The sequence below is a fragment of the Oreochromis niloticus genome, linkage group LG15 (assembly GCF_001858045.2).
Source record: "Oreochromis niloticus isolate F11D_XX linkage group LG15, O_niloticus_UMD_NMBU, whole genome shotgun sequence".
Lineage (NCBI taxonomy): Eukaryota > Metazoa > Chordata > Actinopteri > Cichliformes > Cichlidae > Oreochromis > Oreochromis niloticus.
In genome coordinates, this window is record NC_031980.2 from 4,711,773 (window position 1) to 4,734,229 (window position 22,457).

The 22,457-nt window shown below is 40.4% G+C and overlaps 2 protein-coding genes across 9 annotated transcripts; both read right to left on the reverse strand.

Moving 5' to 3' along the window:
* Positions 1-949: 949 nt before the first annotated feature.
* On the reverse strand, positions 950-8,715 carry cipcb (CLOCK-interacting pacemaker b). Of its 3 annotated transcripts, none has more exons than XM_005449725.4 (4): positions 8,317-8,715; positions 7,442-7,602; positions 7,170-7,342; positions 950-5,908 (listed from the first exon to the last, which is right to left on the reverse strand). In XM_005449725.4, the coding sequence occupies exons 2-4, from the start codon at positions 7,548-7,550 to the stop codon at positions 5,015-5,017; spliced, it is 1,176 nt and encodes a 391-aa protein (XP_005449782.1). In that variant the 5' UTR covers positions 7,551-7,602; positions 8,317-8,715; the 3' UTR covers positions 950-5,014. The 3 variants fall into 3 exon arrangements, with proteins under 3 accessions (XP_005449782.1, XP_005449781.1, XP_013124290.1); XM_005449724.4 differs by having other exon boundaries at positions 7,442-7,652; XM_013268836.3 differs by having other exon boundaries at positions 7,442-8,715.
* Positions 8,716-12,685: 3,970 nt separating this feature from the next.
* Positions 12,686-20,438, reverse strand: LOC100695462 (vascular endothelial growth factor A). 6 transcript variants are annotated; one of them, XM_025898799.1, is made up of 7 exons: positions 20,028-20,438; positions 17,675-17,711; positions 17,387-17,542; positions 16,795-16,865; positions 16,648-16,689; positions 16,495-16,561; positions 12,686-14,101 (listed from the first exon to the last, which is right to left on the reverse strand). In XM_025898799.1, the coding sequence occupies exons 2-6, from the start codon at positions 17,693-17,695 to the stop codon at positions 16,498-16,500; spliced, it is 354 nt and encodes a 117-aa protein (XP_025754584.1). In that variant the 5' UTR covers positions 17,696-17,711; positions 20,028-20,438; the 3' UTR covers positions 12,686-14,101; positions 16,495-16,497. The 6 variants fall into 6 exon arrangements, 5 of the variants coding, with proteins under 5 accessions (XP_025754584.1, XP_025754583.1, XP_005449779.1 ...); XM_025898798.1 differs by having other exon boundaries at positions 17,387-17,566; XM_005449722.4 differs by having other exon boundaries at positions 17,387-17,583.
* Between the last annotated feature and the right edge of the window lie 2,019 nt (positions 20,439-22,457).

Genomic DNA, 22,457 nt, shown 5'->3' on the forward strand with positions numbered 1-22,457 from the left:
GACTATCTGTCGTGTTGACCCCTGAAGACTGCAGCTGAATGACGGAAATTCCCTGGTGGTGACATGCAGTACATTCTATATAAAAATAAATATTAGCATACAGTTAGTTTTAGACTACAGTGGAGCAAGTATAAATGGCAACAGGATCTAAAGCTTGAGAAAAAGTGACTGTTTTACTGAGATATACTGATCACATTTGTTTGGCACTGGATTATTAACATTTAAAAACCGAGTGTTCATGTTCATTACATATCAAGTAACGGGCCACCTTTAAAAGCAGTAGATGTAAAGCCTGAGTTCCAACTAAAATGAAAGAAACTACAGCTACCCTATTTGCGTCTTATTTTCATGTCAAGAGAGCAGAGATTTATTTTTAACTACTTCCTTTTTCCACACTCAGCTCTTGTGATGAGAGAGGTGTGCTGAAAGAAACGCAACACGTTTCATTGTTTCTAACCTTGTTTCCAGCTGCGATTAAACAATTCAATGTTTTCCTCACCATGTGACCTCTGAGTGCTGTTTTAAATGACAACCAAGCAGCAGTACCATTCAAATGGCCATGTTTAATTGTAGAAAGGAAAAAAAGAAAGAAACCACAGCAGCTTCTTTGGAAAGACATTTATTACACAAACAATGAGTCTCTAACTTAAAATGTACAAAAAAAGAGCCCTAAAGCATGTTACATCAAACCTTTTCAGTCTTAGTTTATAAGATCTTTGAATGATATAGCTGAAGTGTTTTATAACAAGTTACTTATAACAAAGTCTCATGTCCTCAGAGATTTTAAGACGTAAAACTCAAAAATTTCCCACTTTGGAAAGTCTCATGAGGACTTCAACAACTTCCTCTATTTACATTTTATAAAGGAAAAAAAAAAAAGACAGCGAGCTAGGCACATCACATTCAGTCTGCATAATCCTAAAAATATATATTTGAGCTGATATTTAAATATATTTTTGTCCATCGTTGTTGCTGGTGTACTACTGAAACATTTCCAGCATCTTTAAAGTGACAAGGCAGACTGAAATGCACTGAGGAACCAAAGCTGCCAGTGCTCAACTCAAAATCCAGTGTTACCAAACTGTACTGTTTTACAAGCTGACCGTTTAACAAAGAAAAGAAAACTGCAGTCACGCAACATGATCATGAATACAGCACGTTGCATACACACTAGTATCATCAGAAACTTGTGGTTTGATACAGTTCATAAATAGTCCATTACATAAGCACATCTGCTCAAAAAGGAACTTCTTCCACATAAAGAAACCTGGACAGCGACATGATAATGGCAACGACTACGCACGAGCAGGTAGCAACAAGTACATGTAAAGAAAGCACAGAGCGTTTTTGTGCTATTTTCAGCCGAAAGTTCAGTGACCTTTTCATACGTGATTTATTCCACTGGCAGTGAACCAGCCTCAAAACAGCTAGAACTTCAGAAGAAGGCCATGCCGACATTTTTACGATTTTTTTCTTTCTTGTTTTTGAACTGTGCAGTGAACCGTTAAGAAAACAAACTCAACATTTATTCTAGAATCATTTACAGCCGAGGACGGCTCGGTCAAGAGTGTTTTAAACAATTTCATAAACTCGGGTAAAAGTGTGAGGTGTAAACCTGGTCCAAGGAAAAATAAAGGGAGATCTGCAAAGACAGCACCTAAAAGTACAGAAGAAAGTGAGACAGTTGTAAAATGATAGTATTTGCTGTTGGCTGAGGGGAGTTAAAAAAAAAAAAAAAAAAGAGCAAAATTGTACCGGCCATCCTGCTGCTCGAGTATCTCAATAAGGCTTTCACCAAGAACATAGGGTAGACAAATGACTGATCTAGCATTACAAAGCCATATGAAAAGTTAGATATATAGGCTATGGCGTGGAAGAATTCAGTTTTCTTCCATTTATTAAAGAAAATGAATTCATAACTGGATGGTGGGTCTGTTAACATCTACTGACCTTAAACCATATAATCCAGCCATATTTAGCTTGTTATTGTAGAAAAGTCTAGAATGTCACTGTGACACTGCCTCGACATCTCGTCTGTGGTTATTACAGAAACTCAGTGGAAACTTATATGAGCGAGCAGGCCCTGTTTAGCTGCACTCATTCACTTGAACCAAATGCATCAAACAAGGCGACACATGGAGCTTATTTGAGATAAAGTGGGAGTAAATAACTGATTACAAGTCAGGAATTTCATTTAGAGCCAAAGCGACTTCAAAACAACTTATTCTCAATACAGCTGTCTCAAGTACAAAGGATCTGAAAGAGCAGACTCAAAGGTCAGGAAAATACTCCAAACTGTTGCATGCTGGACGATAAGGTCACAAACAATCGCAGAAGGATCAGAGGGGGTGGGGTGGGAAGCTGTGTTATGTATTACAAAGTCGACTTTTACAGACTGTTTTACAAGGCCATGAGCTGAAGAGTTTCAAAACTCATCTGAACTTTGTTGCGGATTATATGGAAAATATGATTCCTGAGAGTCAAGCAGTCATTTATCCAGCCACAATAACCACAGCACTCTCAGTAGGAGAGACGCTAAGCCACTAAATCCTTACAAGATTGTTGATGCAGATGCATCTGTAGCTGTGTTGCTGACAGTGAAATTGGTGCACTGCAGTAAGAAAGTGGGTGGAGTAAGTTGGATGACCTCAAAGTCTCGAGTGCAACCTAAAAGGCTGGATGTCAGATAGCGCAACCTCCCTAAACTCACATTATAAATTTGGTTTGGGAGTAGTTTAAGAAGGAAGCAAATCAAACAATTTACTGTGTTCGCTTTGTAATCTGCAGCTGGCACTTCCCCCAGAGTCAAAATATCTGTGATGTTGAGAGTTGAGGACAAAAGTGTTTACATGTTCGCCTACTGATAAAACACAAGATGTAGGCTGAGAGCACTCCAAGTAAGCAAATTCATGACAAATGTGCAACAATACAGATGCCATGTTTTTGGGGTTTTTGCAGAGTACAAACAATTCATTCAAAAAAGAAACCAAGCTTCTGAGTTTTTGTTTGTGTGACAGACACCTCCACGTTTTATGTTAACATTTTAAATAAACCGTATTCATGCTTAGATGGCAAGTTTAAACAGAAGGTATATAAAAGTATCCTTCTGCACTAAGTGACAATTTTAAGTCAACATAAGCACCGTAGGAACAGAACCATCACATCAAATATTACACAATCACATGCACAATGTACGAAAACACATTTAACACTGCAGAAACTATCAGTAATAGAAAAGATGAAAATGTTATTTATTGTTATACTACATAAGTCATATGTATAGATTAGTAGTGTGCTTATGAGTTGTAATACACTTCATGTAAAAAACAAACAAACAAAAAAACAAAAAAGCTACAGTACCATAGCTGCCATTAAATTCTGTCCAGAAATTGCTTCAGAGCTACTTTTACATTTCAGTGCAAATGCAAAGTTATCTGACATACACTGGGTTTGGATTTTAAGGCCATGATTACAAAAGAGAAACTCTAACCTTAACTGTACATTAAAAATATCTGGATTTTGAAAGGCCATTTATGCACAACGACTGGTCTTCATCATGAGTTCTAAAAGATGGGGTTTTTCTTAGTGGACTAAAAAAAAAAAAAAAATACAATAAAAAGTTGGAAAAAAGATAGCTCTATAAACACATGTAAACATACAGGAAAAACTCTGCTCTTGAAGGCAGTCAGTATTGAAATATTAATATTACGCCCATGTGTTGTTTACACTCAAACAAACAGGAGACCTTAACTACAAGTGGAAAAAGCCAAAAACAAAAACATTTACAAGGGGATGTCAGGGAAGCATTTAAATGGCCATGAAGACAGTTCACACAGGAACATCTGCCATCAACATGATGGGAAAGATGAAGTTTAACTGTCAACTGGCCACACCATATCTTTCAACTCACGTTTTCCAAATTGAGCTTCAACAAAAGACACTGTGTAGGCACATGTAAGTCTGTTCGACTATGCTGACTGGCGAAGAAGCCCTGAACACATTCAGTGTGACATAAGAAACCGTCAGAGACTTTACGCAACTGTAACTCCTGCATGAACTCAATTGGACTTGAATTTCACGACTTCATGTCTGTCAAGCAACGCAAAAGACAACTACCATGAATGATGCAAGTAATTTTTGCAACAAGACATATGATCTGACTGATTTATACATAGATTTTCTTTTCAAACAACTTCTCATGTTGTATCCAGATTTAAATGACCAGTGTCAGGATTTAAATTAAGCTTTGTTGTACTACAACTCCACTGAGAGAAGAAATTCTTAGAGCTTCTGAGTTTTGATTGCTAAAATTGTCACCAGCACAGAGACAGCTTCAGTGGAAGATCTAGTCCGGCTCAGTGAGGAAGAACATTGAGCTGCGTCTGCCTTATTTGGTCCCCAACACAACAAGCCAATAGTAGTCCAGCAGTCAGCACTTGAAGTATGTGGCTGTCCAAAGCTGTCGTTTTTGCAGGGTGTCCTTCATGGACAGGCTGTTGACCCATACATTGTGTTTTTCACCTCTTTTTTTTTTTTTTAGATTTCTAAAAAACATACACTACAGGCTGACAGCAACAGCCTACAGCAAAGTGTACAATGTCCACAGACAAATTTATAAGGGTATTTTTGTATTTTCAATTTATAATCTTAGCACACCGACTGCTTCTTTCAATAAATATTTCCCCTCACACAGGTGCACAACACATGTGCACGTTGGTGGTCAGCTGGCCGCCTCCTATAATGTTACAATGATTGTTACTCTTAAATAAGAGACAATAAAAAGTCGAAACCAACTTTTCTTTTTAGGTTAGCTTGGTGTGTCAGGGCCCTAAGGCAGCCGGCAGCCTAAATGTAGGCCACAGCATGCTGCCTATCTGAGAGTCCGGGGGGTGGGTTTGTATTGTGGGGCACGCATTACTTTCGGTCCATCTGTCTCTGCATGCACCCAACCCCCAATCCTTGTCTTCCTTCCCATCTCAAGTCTATAGGATTACTATGAAGGCCTAGTTCAGGTCTAATCTGCTTTTAAACTGGACTGAACAGATCGCTCTTTCTCATTCTCTCTGTCTTCTTCCAAAAGAGTGGCCTGCAGTTTAACACAGATGCGGGTGTCTCCACTCCGCAGAGCCTGAAGAAAGAGGTCTGTTTGTTTTTTCAGCCGGTCTATGTCGTTCTGGGTGCGCTGGTTCTGCTTGAGGAGCTCCTTGGTACGGAGTGTGATGTCTAACAGGCCAGATTTGCTCAGGATGTTGTAAGTGTTGCAGAAGCGCTTCCTTCTTGTGTCAGCATCACCGTCACTGTCGTTACCTTCACTCAGTGAGACGACCGCCGGGGAAACAGAGAGTGTGCGGTTTTTGGATCCAGTAGCATGACTGAAAGACAGCAAAGTCGTACAGTCTGCCTGGCTGACAGCTGATGAAGGCCTCTCCCTCGCAGGAGTGGTGTTGGTTTCTCCTGTTGAGAGACATAATCTGCTCTGGAGCAGAGGAGACATTGTGGTGGGGGTTGCAGGAAGACTAGGAGTGGTTGGGCCAGAGTTACCGGCACTATTACATAAACTTCTCTGTGGTTTCTCTCGCTGACAGTGTTCCCGAGTGATGGAGGTCAAAGTACTACATTTCTCTGACCCTGAAGAAGAAGAGGAGGAGTAAGTTGAGGGGGCAGTTCCTCTTCCTGAGGAGCTAGAGCTGTCCCCGGGATGTGGGGCAATCTTTGGGTAGGATTTTAGGATTGGAAGATACTTCTTAGGGCGTCTGTGTTTAGAGTTGGCCTCTTTGGTGCCTGAGGAAGCTTGACGAGAAACCACAGGCTGGATAAAGACCACCTGAGGCTGCTGGACCACAGGCTGAACCACCTCCACAGTGGGACTAAACCCCCAGGGCTTCAGAGCAGGAGGATTCTCTCCAGGCTGCAAACAACAAGAGCAATATTGAAAGCTTTGAAAATCAGGTCAGCATCACAGCTCATACACTTCATACAGTTCCTTAAGGAGTTCCTGGGTGCTAACATAGCAACCAGTTCTTGTGTGATCATCTCATTTCTTTCTGAAGAGTAGCCACACAGTACGAGTCTACATACCACACTTTAACCCAAAAAGGACACATTTATGTGACAGCTGTCATTCTCCAGTTGCCACCACTAGCAGAATCTCCAGTCTTCAGTGGGTTTAAGCAGTTTTCACACACAACCTTGGGACAATGTTGGAAGAATCAGGTCAAAACATCATCCCAAGTTACCCTTTCTCATACAACACATACAGACCCAAGTCCATTTCAGATGTGCTCTCATTACAGGAAATACAATGATACAGTGTTATAGGTGTAGGCACCGGAGCTAATACACATGACACCCACTTGCTGAGGTTACACCATGCAAATACCTGTGTGCAATCAGGCATCACACAATGCTCTACTACTGAGGCAGTAGGTTACCAATCATTTAATGTTTGACCTGACCGCTTCTGACTTTGTGTTCTCACATGTGTCCCTGTCTGCTAACGTCTAGAAAAGCTCAAAGCTACAGAACATGAGTGAAAATGGTTTTAGAAACCACAGAATTACAGTTAGCAAATAAAGTTTTCGTTTTGCTTTTCTCAGTAGCTCCCCCATATTCTCTGTCACACATTTTCACACATCCAGTTACTTGCCATCTCTGGGGGCACTGAAATTAATTTTTTTACACACAAATATCACTAAATTAACTTCCTTGTCAATAGAGATGGCGTGGCCCACCAATTTTTGACTTCAATGTCAGGCCCTGACATGTGGCTCATTCCTTAGGAGAGACACAAGTTTGACCCAATCAGTGCACCAGAATTTATTATTTCTGCTAAAATAAACTGGAAAAACAAGGCAAAAAAAATAAGCTTGAGATTAACACAGTTACATTTTATGAAGACAAATCCTTGAAAGCTGTACTTTATCGAAACACCATTTTGGTATCACTGAAACACAATTAAGAGCAACACCAATATTCCTAGTGAAATTCTTAAGATGTCATAAGAAAAAAAATAACCTACTGATGAGGCATAATTAAGACAACGTAGTTCTTGGTTTGATACTGTGAATGGAATTCAAGAGATTATTTAATTAGTTGGTTTTTTTTTTGTTTGGGTTGTTTTTCTCGTTGCAATATTGTGGTTTTATAATTAAGCCTTTCCTCCAAATTACCTGCTTGAGCAGGACATTGTTCATGATGATCATGGGAGATAGCCCACCCACCACTGCAAGTCCAGGAGGGTGGGTCCCTGAGCCAGTGGTCCGTGGTCCCTGCTGTACAACAGGGTGTGGTGAATCCTCAGAATCTGTGGTGTCCATCGTGCTCATGTGCTCTGAGCTCGCATCTATAGATCAGACGGAAGGGGTTAATTGGGGTTCAATTGAAATTAAATGTCAGCTTCAGAAATACTTCAATATTTTGATATGAAGGAGTATAACTAAACCTGAAAACCCAGAGTCTCTCTCTGAATCAGCTTGGGAGCCTCCACGCTTCATGATGACAGGAAGGTTTCCTGCCCTGGTGTGATTCTCTGCCTTCCTCTTTGTGGTCATCGCTCTTCCCGCAGCACTGACAAGGTCCAAATCTCCGCAAGCTTTCACAAAACTACATCAGCACATCAAAGGCGAAAGCTGGGACAACACTAAGCAGGCCCTCTTTACAGAGCAATGGCAGGACATAAAGTTGTAAAGTCACAAAAAGACACTGTTAGTCATCTTTTTAGCTGACTCGACCAGTTACATAGATATAAAGTTTTTTAAGACTGTAATAAACAATTCCCTCTTCTTGGTGTGGGTGCTTTAGATTCATTTGACCTCATTAAACAATTCCAGCTGAAATTTACAGAACACAAACCCACAATATTAACCATTGGGTCATCTTTTATTTATATCATTTCACCCAAAACGTGTGTGATTAACGTAACTAAATGGAAATACAAGAAAACTTCGTCTGCATAAAATATAAATGTCAAATTATTCAGCTGTACCTAATCTACATAAATAAATAGAGTCACTACATAAAGCTAATCTTACTGTACATGCGATGAAGGGTCGCTCATTGGGGTAAATAACTACCGTTTAAAGTAACTTACAATAAGACAAATGAACACTTGTAAAACGCAAAATACACGACCTCATTATTACAGTCAGGATTTGGGTTAGCTATGTTAAGCTAACCAACTAGCTAACCATCGTTTACGCTAACCAAAGGTTGATAGCCAAGCTAACGTCAGAGAGTCAACTCGCACTAGTACTACTAATAGTGACAGTATACACACAAAAAAAACCGCAAAACGTTTAAAACTTCGAATACACCTACTTCGTCCTTGGGGCTGCTTAAACGTGGTAGTCCTTAAAGCCGACGTATACGACAGTATATCCGGGTAGAGGCTATAGCTGCAACTCAACAACTTCTCTTCGGTGGGGTCGCTGGTGCTGCTGCCCAGATACGTTGACTAGAACTCGCTGGTCCACGGTACCGTACACGAGACAGACCGCCCCTCCCTGCCCTGTCTGCTCGGTCACATGCGGAGCACGGTGGCAGCCGCCTATAGCAGATAGGCTTAATTATCCCCTTTGAGGTTCAAAGTCAAAAGCTGGTAACCGATGGTGGATGAGTTTCTGGTCACCTCATATAGCAGCCATTGTTCAAATACGTCGAAATGCAAAGGACGGTATATTCGTTAGAGCCACTGTGCCATATTTGGTAGTTAAAGGCGTGCCCTTGTCTGGAGTGTCAGCCACGTCACGTTCTCTTAGCTACAGTGCCCGCCCAACAGAGACTTCTCCTGCCTCTGATTGGACAGTGGCGCCAGCAGCTGAAAAACGTGACCGCTGCCAAATGTGTGGCAAGTTAAGGACATTGTGTTCGCTGTGCAGTTAGAGGTGTACTGTACAGCGTAGGCATCTCAAATGCACCGTTGGGGAATCCAGTGACGTGAGAGTGATCTGTTAGGCTATATTACATAATATAGTGGCTGGCCTGCAGCTAACCCAAGCAGCACAAGTCTCCTCTGCAGCATGTTTGAGAAATAAACAAAAGACGAGAACCTCGGAACGAACAAGAGGCCTCAAGTATGCTGTATATGAGGAGACAAAGCCACACAATCTCATAAGAGGAGGAAAATGCTCATGTGTAAACATTTAAAATAATCAGTACCTATTTCGTTTAAAATAATTTAATAGAAAAGCATGTAAAACAACAGCCAAAAACAAAACGTGGCTAATTCTTGGGTGCAATTGTGACCAAAAAGATAATGTGAAAAGTTAAAACTACTTTTATAATCTTAATTTGAATGCAATTTGTGTAGAGTAATGGCTATAAGGTGCTTGTTTGTATTGCCCGTGACCCCAGAAGCAAAAGGGGGCTGTCAAGCTGAATGAATCCTATCAAACTTGGTTAGCTTAGGAGGCAGTGGAGAGTTGGGAGGGAGCTGACAAGTACCAGCAAGCCAAGCAGAGTACATTCATGGGAGTGGCTGAAGAAAAACTCGGGTGTGGAAGGAGTTCAGTGAGACCGTGGAGCTGGACTTTCATTCAGCCTTGAGGTGATTTTAGCAAACAGTTAGGCAACTAAGGAGGGCAAAGAGGCTTCCAGTGTACATTGTATACTGTGGGCATGAAGTGCTGCTGACTACACGTGGCATCATGCAGACATTGCTCAAGTGTTGTCCATCATATTTGACAACCACCAGTCTTTACGCCTGTATAACTGGGGACTTATTCACTTGGTCCCATATCGTCACCATGGTTGTCACAAAGTGGCGGATAAGATGCCATGGTCACATGTCTTCAAAACCTCAATAGCCAGGTCATGGAGTACTTCAAAGATCTCCTCAATTCAACTGACACACCTTCTGCAGTGGAAGCAGAGACTGGGGACAAAGAGGACAACTTCCCATATCCCTATGGCTGAGGTCACTGGGGTAGTTAAATAACTCCTTAATGGCAGGGTTTCTAGGGTGGATGAGATTCACCCTGAGTTTCTCAAGGCTCTGAATATTGTGGAGGTGTTGACATTAGGTGGACGTCAGGAGCAGTGACACTGAAGTGGCAGATTGGGGTGGTGGTTCTTCTCATTACGAAAGGGGGCTGGTACATGTGTTCCAATTATTGGGGGATCACCCTTCTCAGCTTTGCTTGGAACGAGGAAAGATGTGGTTTTTGTTCTTATCGTGGAATACTGGACCAGCTCTTTATCCTCTGAAGGATATTCAAAGGTGCGTGGGAGTTTGCCCAGTCTACATGTGGTAGACTTGGGGAAGGGATTCAGCTGCATCCCCCTGCATGTCCTGTAAAGAGTGTGGGGTACCAGGAATGATTTTATATATTCTGGCTATCTGTTCCATGTATAACTCTGGTGAGAGCTTGGGTCACATTACCAGTCATGATTTAGAGTTTTTCTCTGTGGGTGTTGGACTGCACAACACTGGCTGCCATTTGACACCATTTCTGTTCGGGACATTTATGGACAGAATTTAAATGTACAGCCAAGGCATGGAAGGTGTTGTCAGAATGTCATCTCTGCTTTTTGCAGATGATGTGATTCTGTTGGCTTAAATGTGCAGAAACCTTCAGCTCACACGGAGGCAGGTTGCAACCAAATGTGAAGCAGCTGGGAGGAGAATTAGATCCTGTTAGTCCTATGTTAACATGTTTTAATAACCTTTCGTTTGGGGACTTGTGACACTGAACGTGACACTACACATTCGGTTTCAATATTTGTTTAAAATGCATTTAAACATAATTCAGAAACATTTTTGAAACTTCTAACTGCTCAGTTTTTGTTTTTTTGTTTTTTGGGGGTGGGGTGGGTGGGTGGGGTGTCATAAAGAGAGTATTACATGGTACTTATTTCACATCTCTGAATTCAGAATTCAGTGATGACTGATTCAATTCATTAAATGCTTGCTCCTTGTCTAGTGAGCTTGATAATCCACATTTTTGAAATACTATATAAGGAAGCGTTGCTTTCAACCACACTCTTATCTCACATGAACCTGAAAGGCCCTGTATGCAATACAAATAAGTGAATAACACTACTCTCCTGTTCTTTGCACACTGTTTTCTGCAGACAAAGATCTTATAGCGTCCTCACATTACAAACCCTAGTCGTCTGCAAATCTAGATAACAGAGAGGGGGGTTTTGAGTTTTCTTTAGAATTGGAGTGGGTTTTATTTCATGTTTCACAGTAAAGCACCATTCGTGTATTCAGTGTTCATGGCAAAAAAAACTAAAATACTGACTCATGCATGTAAAAAATTATACTAAATTTGCTGACTCTTTGTTAAATTATGCAATAGTTTTCTTGTGATTCTTAGCCATTTTGTGCATTTTGTGTCCCTGCATGGTCGATTTTGGTCAGAGAATAACTAGAAAATCAGTACTTTAAAAAATGACTATGTGCTAATGTACTAATACATTCTACACTAACCAGAAACAACATTAAAACCAGGTGTAGACATGAAAAGTGGATAATATTGATTGTCTTATTTTAGTGGAATCTTCGAGTATTGGACTTTTCCAGGAACCACTTAGGTACATGGCAATAACATGCCTCGCAGTTTCACTCCAAAAACATAATTTTAATGGGATTGGTTCAAGAAATGCACACAAAAAATATTATAAAAGAAACGAAGAACTTCTCCCATGTTTAAACTCTTTAGATCTAATCTTGTGGAATACCTACCAGATGGACTGATCGAGCCTGAGCCACAGAAGTCCCACCGTGCAACCCAGAGATTCGTGGATCCCTGGGAAGCATCAGTTGGACCTACACATTACTATTTTGTGCCTGCTGGGTGGGTTTCTTCATCCTGTTTAGAAACTTGTTGTTGAAGCTCTTTAAAGGATGCATTTTGTTTTTTCAGTTTTAGTCTGATATTCACTAAGCATTTCCACAGAGCAGCAGAAAAGCTTTTTACATTAGTGACATCCCTTATTTTCCAGAATTGTGGCATTAAATCTCACACACTCATCGGCCAGGAATAGTATGATCAGATTTTTCCATCATTTACATGGTAAGCACATTTAGTGAACTATAACCAATTTTTTTAAATACAGAATCAAAACGTTTCCACTAATACAAGCTGACACTGTGTGTCATAAATGAGATTCAGATATGAAAACTGGGGACCAGAAAAGACTTCTATCCTATTTTTTAAGTGATGAAACTCACAGGCATGTTGCAGTGAGCAATTACCAGTCAGTCAGGCACAGCAGTAATTTCGTCTTTGACAGCCTGATATAACTTCCTAAATTGCCTAGAGGTGCAGCTTGCACACACAGATGTGTGCAATATTTCTTTTTTCACTTGCAATACACTATACGAAGAGAAAACAAGCATCATTTTTGCTTTTTTGGTTTGCCTAGCTTCTCCAGCACATGAATTATGTCTTTTTCATCCCAGCAAATACGTTTTATTTTATATTCCCTGAAATCTTAGCCTGATAATGTTACTGTCAGTTATTGTTAAATTTACAAAAAAATCATGATACAGAATGTTTTTTAAACAAGCGATTTATTCAAATTTTCATTCTGAGCAAACAAGTTAATTTTCATATAAACACTTCATCCAGTGGCCAAACTGTGTGTTTGTGTGCATGTGTGTGCGCATTCAGGCATGGGTTAGTCTGTTGGCCAGTGTGTTTGTGTCTGACATTATATATACTATGTGGAACTTTCTGAATCTGTTCCTCAAAACTGTTCCTAAAACCTGATGCTGGGGACTTTTACTTGCTCTCACTCTCGGTAAGTTCACTGTCCTCGCTGAGAGAATAACCCTAACTGTCCAATCACAGTTCTTGTGCCCAGTGACAGCACTGACAGGAACTCCCCTCTTTTCACTCTCTGTGCAGAGCAGTTTATACACCACCCTGCATTTAATCATTATTTATTCAAATCTGTCCCCTCCCCTCACCTCCAGCAGGTCACCCCTACCCGAGTCTGGTTCTCCTGTAGGTGTCTTCCTTTTAAAATTGAGTTTTTCCTTCCCACTGTCTCCAAGCACTTGCTCATAAGGATTCGTCTGATGTTTGGGATTTTCTCTCTATTTTTTGTAGGGTCTTTACCTCACAATATAAAGCACGTTGAAGTGGCTGCTGTTGTGATTTGGTGCTATATAAGTAAAACTGAATTGATCCGAAGTTAGTATAAGTTCATATTAGTGGTTGGTTTGACTATGTATACACACACAACCACCCAGTGCTCTCAAAACATTAACACAGAGGTTCTCATGAGGACTCCAGTTCCTGCTCCAACACACCTGATTCAAAAGATCACCTGGGTATTATATGCTGTAACAGCTTGATAACAAGACAATCATTGGATCAATGGTAGCAGGGTGGCGCCTAAAGCAGTCAGTTTCCATAACAACAGAACCTCCGCTTTAGTTTTTGCCCCAAGAAAAGTGATCTAAGTGCATAATGTTTCCCTGAGGCAAGAAACCCCTAAAAAATGCTGTTTTAGGAATTGAATGATATCAAAATCTATTTACAAACAACCAAATATGTTTCTTTATATATTTGTGTACATGCTCATAGTTTTTAATGTATTTTTAAAATTAAACATGTGTAAAAATAATATTAGTCTTGGCAGTAGCTGGCACCACATCCAATGTGGATTTTGTTCCTGACAAGAGTGTTTCGCCACCAGGTCAAAGGTCAGTCCCTCGTCTCCTCCTCATTTTACTGAACAATGGGTTGCCTTCAGTCATTAAATTAAATGGACACTGCAATAACCCAAAAAATTCTGGTTTGTTGTTTGAGGTTAACACCACGCCACAGAGGGATAAACATGCGACCTATCCAGAGTGTTCCCCAGCTTTCCTCCTATCACAGCTGGGATAGGCTCCGATCAGAAAAAGATCATTTTTCATGATGAAAGCATGATATAGGATTAAAATAATAATAATAATAATGACTTGGCTGGGTTTTTTCTCACTTTTTATATATTTATTTTAATTTTTATTCATTGTGAAAAAAATAGATATATATATAAATATTCTTTTATGCACAAATGGCACAAAAATGCAGACAGCTGAATAAAAATCACAAAGACACCACATGCCAAATCAGCGAAGAGTGATCTTGTCTGGAACTGGCACCTAAAAAGACAGACACATACGAGTAAAGGGGTTAAATTTCTATTTTAAATACAGATGTTCTTAATTGCTTGTGTCCAATCCCGCTCCACCTATAAAACTCTGGACATTCGAGTCAATATGAGATTGGAGAGAGTAAAAAGCTTCTTCAGACAACAAAGTGGAGAGTTTTCACCTTGTTTGTGTCCACTTGTGAAGAAAAATAGTCCTGAAGTTTTACAGGTGTTTAGTTAACATTGAAATGATGCTCAGTGATGGATGTAAACATGTTGTTTTCTGTGTAGCATGACTTGCTTAATATCTTTGAGCAGAAATCACCCAAACACTGCGTCCAGTGCTTGCCCCTCTCAAGATAACTTGAGCATATGTAGAGCCATTCCCCTTTATATAGTTAGATGTCTATGAGGTTGAGTGTTTTTTTAACGTCACATCCCAAACTAATCCTCAAATTTCACATGGGATTTGAATGCTATGATACCCACTAATGTGCTAAATTCAATCTCAGCCCTGCACATCACCACTCAGTTGGCAGTTCTGATATTTTACGATTGATTAAAAAAAAAAAACAAGCCAACAGCGCCGGCGAGGTCAGACAGCACCACGGTCTAAAGTGAAGTTTCTCAGAAATTAAAGGTAAATCATCCTCCTGGACAAACAAAGTCAACAATCAAACGTTCGCTAAACGTTCACATGAAGACATCAAAGAGAATGTTTATGTCCTTCAAGTTGCAAATATAGTTCAGCCTTCAGAATCTGATGGAAAAAATTAAAGCTCTGCTGCAACTGTGTGGTCCCCTGACCACTAAACAGTGGGTTGCGAGACAGCAGCTCTCCAGGCCTGAGTTACGGCATACAAATCATGACCAGAACAGGCAGAACACTGAGACCACACGTGTTCCTCGGCTGCTTTTGTTTGAAAAACCTGCAGACCACCACCAAGCAGACCAACTGAAGTCCAAAGGGTGGTTTTCAGTAGAGGAATTTTGGTAATGGTAAGACCAGGAAACCAAACTTAAAATAAAAAGTTAAAAAAAAATAAAAAATGAAACAACCTAAGTTGTTTAAGCCAGTACTTAAAAGACCCAACTCAGTCACTGCAAATCCAACTGGGTCTGACGATATGATCACCGTGCTCAGCTGGTATCAAGTTTAAAAACTCATATCCTCTTGAGCCTTTTCCATTGAAATTCCCTCCTTGTGTTACCACAGTTCAGACAGTGACAAAATGAATTTCTCCTTTACTAATGAGGCTGTGACTTTGGAAGACATCCAAGTGATTCACCTAGCTGAGACTGCTCAGACTACATTTGCACACCTCACCTCCTATGTTAGTTTCACCCAATGCAATTTTGCCCTAAAAAGAAAAAAAAAAGATTGTGGATTTCATGTTTCACTGCATGAATTTATTTGATAATAAGAGTTCCTTTCAGGAGGCGATTTCTGCGTGCAACAGAGGCAGAGAGCTACTTAGTGGCATCGTTTCTTTTGTTTACCTGCAGAATAGACACAGACTTCTCTCCAAATCTCACACCGGCCATTAGTAACCAAGGTTTTCTGTTATAAATTTGAAGCATCAAGCTCATGTTCGGAGGCACATTGTCATTTTTGAAAGATTTGAATGGATGAGGCCATTATGCAGAGCAACTTGATAAGGTGCCACCTGATGCTGTTGGTTACAATGTACCCATTTCACTCTTTAAGGCAAAGTTGTAATTGGGTATTAATTTACTGCTTGTTACATAATAATTCCCCTTGTAAAAAAAAAAAAATCAATAATAAAAGAAAAAAGCACACTAGAGAGAGAGGGAGCTGGTCTGATCTGTCTGTAAAATGATGGCTCTGCTGTTGCTCTGGGACTGAACTGCTTGGATTTATTGAAATCCTGATAAATAAAATGTATCTTCACCTGCGCACAGGTTAGATTTGAACATGTTGTCAGATGCAATTTCAAAGTCAGAGTGGAACCGTTGTCCCCAGATGCCAGAAAAAAAATAAACCTATGACTGAGTGCAAACATAGTGAAGAGTTGTGCGCTCAGAGGCTCGGCTGCCTGCTGTAACTAAGAATGTAGATATAGAAGCCTCGGCTCTTCCTCATGCATGATAAAAGATTTTTAAACTTAACCTTCAGACTATCAGTAACCCTGGACTATTGCAAATATCTCACGACCTTACAGAAGCACAGACTCATCAGAAGTACTTGTTGAATTTATCCAGGGCCATCAAAGGGAAGAGCAAACCAGCAGCACCCAGACTATTATGATATTGCTTAGCTCTGCTGCCCTTGGTGGTCTGGCAAAGGGGAGGAAACACTGATGAATGTAGCTGTTAATGTCCAAACATTATTTAAAAAGAAAAGTGTGTTTGAGTGCCACAGGGGAGCAATCAGTCTCTTACTTTCTACAGCCATTTCTTCGTTTGTTTCCTCCTCCGAGGTCTGCTCTCAATGGACTTGCTGCTGCTGCTGCTGCAGGAGAAAGACATCAGAAATATTGATGTGTTCAACTCTGACAGACAAAACATTCATTACTCACTGTGTTACTTACTGACTTAATTACTGATCTTTCATAATACTGAAGATTATCAGGTTTTCTAAGAGAAGAAACAAACCACAGACACATTTAGAAGTCAGCTGTGGCATAACGAATAATCTTGGATCTAGTGTTTAATAGAAAGATGAGGTTATCAGTAATGGACCTGCATTCGCACTGCTGATGTTCTAGAAATGTGAGCTCCACCACAGGGGGTTCGTGGAAACGAATCGTCAGCTGAGAAAATAAAAAAGGAGAAGCTGAAGCTCTACATGAGGATAAACACTGAATCTAAACAGAAAATATTTCTCCCACACTGGCTTTGCTTCATTGGATTCCTGTTAAATCTGGAATCAAATTTAAACTCTTTGTCAAGGTCTTGAATAATCAGGTGCCATCTTATTTTGAAGACATCATCATACCATATCAAACCCAACAGAGCACTTCGCTCTCAGACTGCTGGCTTACTTAAGGTTTCTAGGATAATAAAAAGTAGAATGGGACGCAGAGCCTTCAGCTTTCAGGCCACTCTTCTGTAGAAGCAGCTCCCAGTTTGGCCTGGTTTGCCAGGTTTCTTCCTGTTAAAAGGGAGTTTTTCCCTCCCACTGTCACCAATTGTTTGCTCACAGGGGGTCATCTGAATGTTGGGGTTTTCTTGCTAATATTGTCGTGTCTTTTTCTAACAATAAAGAGCCTCGAGGTGACTGTTGTTGTAGTGTTATAATAAATACAATTGAAGTGAACAGAACTTGATTCACCTGCAGAGTGGTGTTGCGTTCGAGGGTAGGAAGGCACTTGAAGCCCTCATCCGAACAGTAACCAGAGCATCGGCGAACCACCACACAATGAGGTAAGTACATGTTCTCCACCGACTGGGGGTACTCATCGTACACATACACCAGCTGGTCCATGACCTGACACGAGCACTTTGCCATCACCTCAGACAACGGAATTACTACATAAGAGGTTGGATCTTAATCTTTAAGTCATTTGCAGCAGGTAGGAGAGCCTTTTCAGTGGGCCATGATAAAGAGCATCACTCTTACCTGTATTGGGACCCTCTTCATCTTGAAGGTCGGACATCTGCAAATAGTAAAAATAATTCAATTTGTTTTGGGGTTTTTTTGTGTGTTTTGTTTTAAAAAAAAGAGTCAAACATTGTTGGAGATAATAAAGGACCGGCAAATAGCCAGGAGCCTAGAAGTGGGTAGATCGATACAAATATCGATAAAACCTATAATAATACCTGTACAAACTATCTAGCTATGAATGTCAGTATGTAGCCCACGGAATTGTATGAAATTAAAATATCTGGGGGGTGAAACATGCACTATGAAAAATGGGTCAACCATGTTGTGTTGACTATCCCATCTGTTTGATTAACAGTCTATAGCAGATCATGTCAAGTTAAGTTACAGTACACAATGAAACGAGACACCGTTCCTCCGAGACCATGGTGCTACATGTAACATATAACAGACAATCAACACAGAACTACATAAAGTGCAAGTGTGCAAAAATTGCAAAAAACCCAAACCAAACAAAGACGGTGCAACACCAGACAGAACAGAACGAGACAGACACGAGACAGTGCAAAAGAAAAGTGCAACAATGAGAGTGGGTTGTGCAAAAGACTGAGCATTGCGCAAAAAATAACTTGATGTGTGAAGGTGTGCGCGCATGTTTGGATGAGATTTAAACTACATAATTTGACCTAAAGTCCTGGCCATGTATTTACTTGGTATCAGATCGTTATCAATATTTGCAGTATTGCACAGCACTTGAGGAGACTTTCTCTAGTGAGAACCAGGCATGGTGGAAATGGTTTTCATTGCAGCTACGGAGCGCCCTCTGGTGTAAAAATAAAACTAGTGCAGGCACATTGATGAGATAATAAAAAAGGATGACGCAATATGGTGTGAGGAGAGCACTGCTGTGCGGCTGAAAAAGCGGCGGGGGGGGGGAAAGCTGTAAAATGACCCAGCAAACAACAGCAGTGCTTCTGATTTCTCAATTGGTCGCAACAAGGTTTATTATCACATGGTCAAAAAGGCTTGAAAAAATGCAAAGAATAACAGTGAACAATGGCTGCTGAGAATAGCTGAGCATTCACTCATGGGACTGTTACACACTAACCACAGCCAAAGTAAAAACGATGCTGAAAAGGTGAAAAGTAAAATGTGACACAGCATGAATTCGCTGAAGTTCTCACAGCCCGGCCTGCAGACTCAGGAATGGCAAAGTTCACGATTTTTTTGAACCACAAATTGGGGCGTACGCAGTTGATCTTGGCTCTCTTCTGCCTTTTGAATGTAAGTGATCTCTTTCTCTTTTTTAAACTTCTCTCTTGGTCTCATCTTACCCTGCGAACACGGATGGGAACGGAGTCTTCCTAATCTCACACACAGACACTGCTTCTATAGCTCAGGCAGTCTAAAAGAGCACAATTTAATGAGCTGGCTTCTGCCAAGAGTTGTTAAATGTGCCGCAGCATCCACCAGTTGAACCAGCTGCATACAACAGCTGTATTCAGCCATGACGTGCTGTGAACAACACAGTGCATTGATTAGGTTTGTAATTTATGAGGAAAGGGAGGGGGGCAGATTCATAAATGGCCTCCGGTCAGACTAAAACTGTGACCCATAGTGGGATTCATAAAAATGGTACTAACCAGTGGTTCTGTCTCACGCAGTCTGCATAGCACAAAGGAGATCTTCGTTCGTCTAGCGCAATATTTTTGAAGGTGACTTTAAAGTCTTCTTCAACTCACATATCCCAGAAGCTTTTGGGAATGGATATTAAAACTATTCTGCAGTGCGTTTAAAAACAACAACAACAACAACAAAACCCTACCCCTTATCACTGTAACGGATAATCACTGTACGCTTAGCGCCCTGCTGGGTGATACTAAATGTGCCTGTGTGGCATCGGGTATGAAGCTGCACACCAAGAACAAGCACCCAAGGGAAAACTAGGCAGAAAATGTCACGACCTCCCTCATAACAGCCAGGAAACATGCAAATCGCATGCAGAATTACAGCTTGTGAGCGCGGTTTCAGCCACATTACAGCAGCGCCTCTAGCTGAGCTCTGGGGCCCGTAGCTTTAAATCTTTCTGTGTGCATGAGCAACACACATCTGACGCTAGTTACGTCTACACGTATTCACTGTGGGGGTACAGCTGTTTTATGCTGTCACGCGTGGAATCAGGTGAAAAGTCGGAAAAAAGGAAAACGTTAATTCTCTTTAACTTCACTAAACTCCAACCAGAGAGATTCAGTCTCATGTTTAGCCCGTTTTAACTTTGATAAATAATGCAGTGATGGGTGTTAAACCCTTACTTTAAAAGGAAAAAGGAAAAGAAAAAAAAGAGAGAATATCCTATTGGTGGAGGAGTTACCTGCGCAGGTACCCGCTGAAGAACCAGCAGAAGCTGCAGGATTGCGAGGAAAGTTTGCATGCTGCTGCTGCCGTGAATGAATTCCTGCTATCCTCTAGTCGGCCAGAAAGAAATGAAAATGTTGAAGGGAGAGTGGAAAAGCGGCTGGAGCTTTTATAACGAGCAGTCCCACTGCGCGGGTCAGGCTGCGATGAAGAGCGCGCGCCAGCAGGGCTGAATATATGCCACTCTATAGGCTTACCATTAACCGGAGACCGTTGCAAAATGAATTCAAGAGAAGTGGTGATGTAAAAATCAGCCCGTCCTGTCGCTCACGTACACACCAATCCCTGGGAAAATGATCCTAACCGAAGCCTCGTGACTGTATAAACCTGAGCTTAACGTTTCAGAAGTCAGACAAATACATTTATAGAAGTTCCTAACCTTCTCTCATTTCTTTATATTTTGTTCCAAACTTTCTTCTCAGTTCTTTGGACACTGGCTGCTTTTTCACTCGTTTTCAGTCCAGTTCTTGCACCTGACCATTTTCAGTGGAAAGCTTTGGTTGTTTGTTAAACCACTTAACGCTGACCTGTGAATCATTAAATCATAAAAAATAAAAACAACTTAATAAAGAGCCAGTTTTAAATTGTATCCTTAGGCACTTTCTTATTTCTTTTATAAATATTTCTAGTTTCTTTTAGAAATCCATTAATTCTCTTTCGCTTATCCTAAACATGAGCATGTGGGGCTGGAGTCCATCCCAGCTATAACAGGGCTAGAGACGGGGTGCACCTAAATTGCATAAACTTCGTTTCTGCTTTATATTCTTAATTTCCATGTAAGTTTGCACATGTTTTAATAAAATCACTGCATCTGTTAACTTTTTGAGGAGCAACATCTAAACAAATGAGGGGTGTCTCAACTTTTGCATTGTATTGTACATACAAAAATAATCATCATCATAAGCAATTTATCAGCCTACATCAAAACACACAAGCATATTGTGAAAGCAAATAAAAGTCAGTGAAGTGTCCTCTGTAAATTATTCTTCAGATATCCCAAAGCTGTTTCAGCTGCTGACCACAACAAATATTGAAGTTAATCACCCAGAGTTCATAGCATCATATAATGCTGTGCTTAATAAAAAAATATATATATGTGCTGTGTCAACAGATTTTTTTAATGTCACTAGGCAGCCATTGATAACAATACAGAAATACACGCATTACTTCACGTCAGCAGTTCAGTAGATTTCAATGAAATCTACAGAAGTTCAAACCTTGCATCAGAATGAGGAAGAAAAGTGAATGTGTCATTGTTGTCGCCAGGCTGGTTCTGGTGAGTATTTGAGAAATTGATGTTTTTTGGATTACAGAGAATGAGCTAAAAAAAAAAAAAAAATCCAGTAAGGATTTGTTTTCTGAGTGAAAGGTCTTGTCGAGGTCTGAGGGGAATTACCAGTGTTTGAGCTGTTAGAAAGCTAACAGGAACTCAAATAAACACTTCTTGTCATCTGCATACAAGAAGAGCATCTCTGAACGCACACCAGGTTGAGCTTTGAAGCAGCTGAGCTACAGCAGCAGAAGACCAAACCGAATGCAAGCTAAGAACAGGAAAGGCTCAACAAAATTAGACCAAAGAAGACTGGAAATATATTGCGTGGTCCGTTTCTGCTCCAACATTTTGATGGCAACAACCGAATGTTGCAGTTATGCGATTTACTTTGAGTGACAACTACAATGACGTCGGCACAGAACAAATATGTTGATAGATTTTTCATATTACATGTATTTCAAACCAAGAACTAACTCAGACTTGATGTTGCCCTGTGTAATGGATTAAATCCTCAATGAAATTAAATTCATGTCAATTTCATTTATATAGTGCCAAATTACAACAGTTATATTGTAAGGTAAGGAGTACAGTAATACAGAGAAAACCCCGACAATCAGATGACTATGTGTAAGCGCTTTGGCAGAAGTGGGAAGGAAAAACTCCCTAGCTGGTTTACAACTATTTGTTTAAGAATTTATCTCAAAAACTTTTAAAAGATATTTTTTAAAAGAATTTAAAACATATCTGGAACATTAAAATAAAAACTGGATGGATTTCCAAACATGTACTTCCTGTGATTTGATGTTAAAGAGCTAAAATAAAGAGATCTAATGCTTTTTCAGCCTCGATTACAATACTGAAATACTAACTGGCACAGCACAATGAGCACAAGGTGCATCTCTGCTGATGTGGCTCCACTTCTGGATCTGGTTGTTAGTTTGAGAAGCTTATGGCTCCCAAACATTGTTTATGCAATCGGGGCCTTCGAGTGTTGCGTGTTTAGTCTCGGCACACATGCAGCAGACCTCAGGTTATCAGCACTGATGTGACAGGAATGAGCAGGATGTCTCAGAGCTACCCTTTCACCACGTGTATCTGCACTCATGTGTGGCT

Bases quoted from the DNA above. Each gene is read 5' to 3' on its own strand.
- LOC100695462 (XM_005449722.4), bottom strand. From the start codon at position 20,087: ATGCAAACTTTCCTCGCAATCCTGCAGCTTCTGCTGGTTCTTCAGCGG. The intron at 16,866-17,386 runs GTGAATCAAGTT...TTATTTTCTCAG, and splicing joins AACGCAACACCACTCTGCAG to CTGACGATTCGTTTCCACGA. The intron at 16,690-16,794 runs GTCCATTACTGA...TTCTTCTCTTAG, and splicing joins CATCAGCAGTGCGAATGCAG to AAAACCTGATAATCTTCAGT.
- cipcb (XM_005449725.4), bottom strand. From the start codon at position 7,550: ATGACCACAAAGAGGAAGGCAGAGAATCACACCAGGGCAGGAAACCTT. The intron at 7,343-7,441 runs GTTTAGTTATAC...TCTGATCTATAG, and splicing joins GAGAGACTCTGGGTTTTCAG to ATGCGAGCTCAGAGCACATG. The intron at 5,909-7,169 runs GTAATTTGGAGG...TGTTGTTTGCAG, and splicing joins ACAATGTCCTGCTCAAGCAG to CCTGGAGAGAATCCTCCTGC.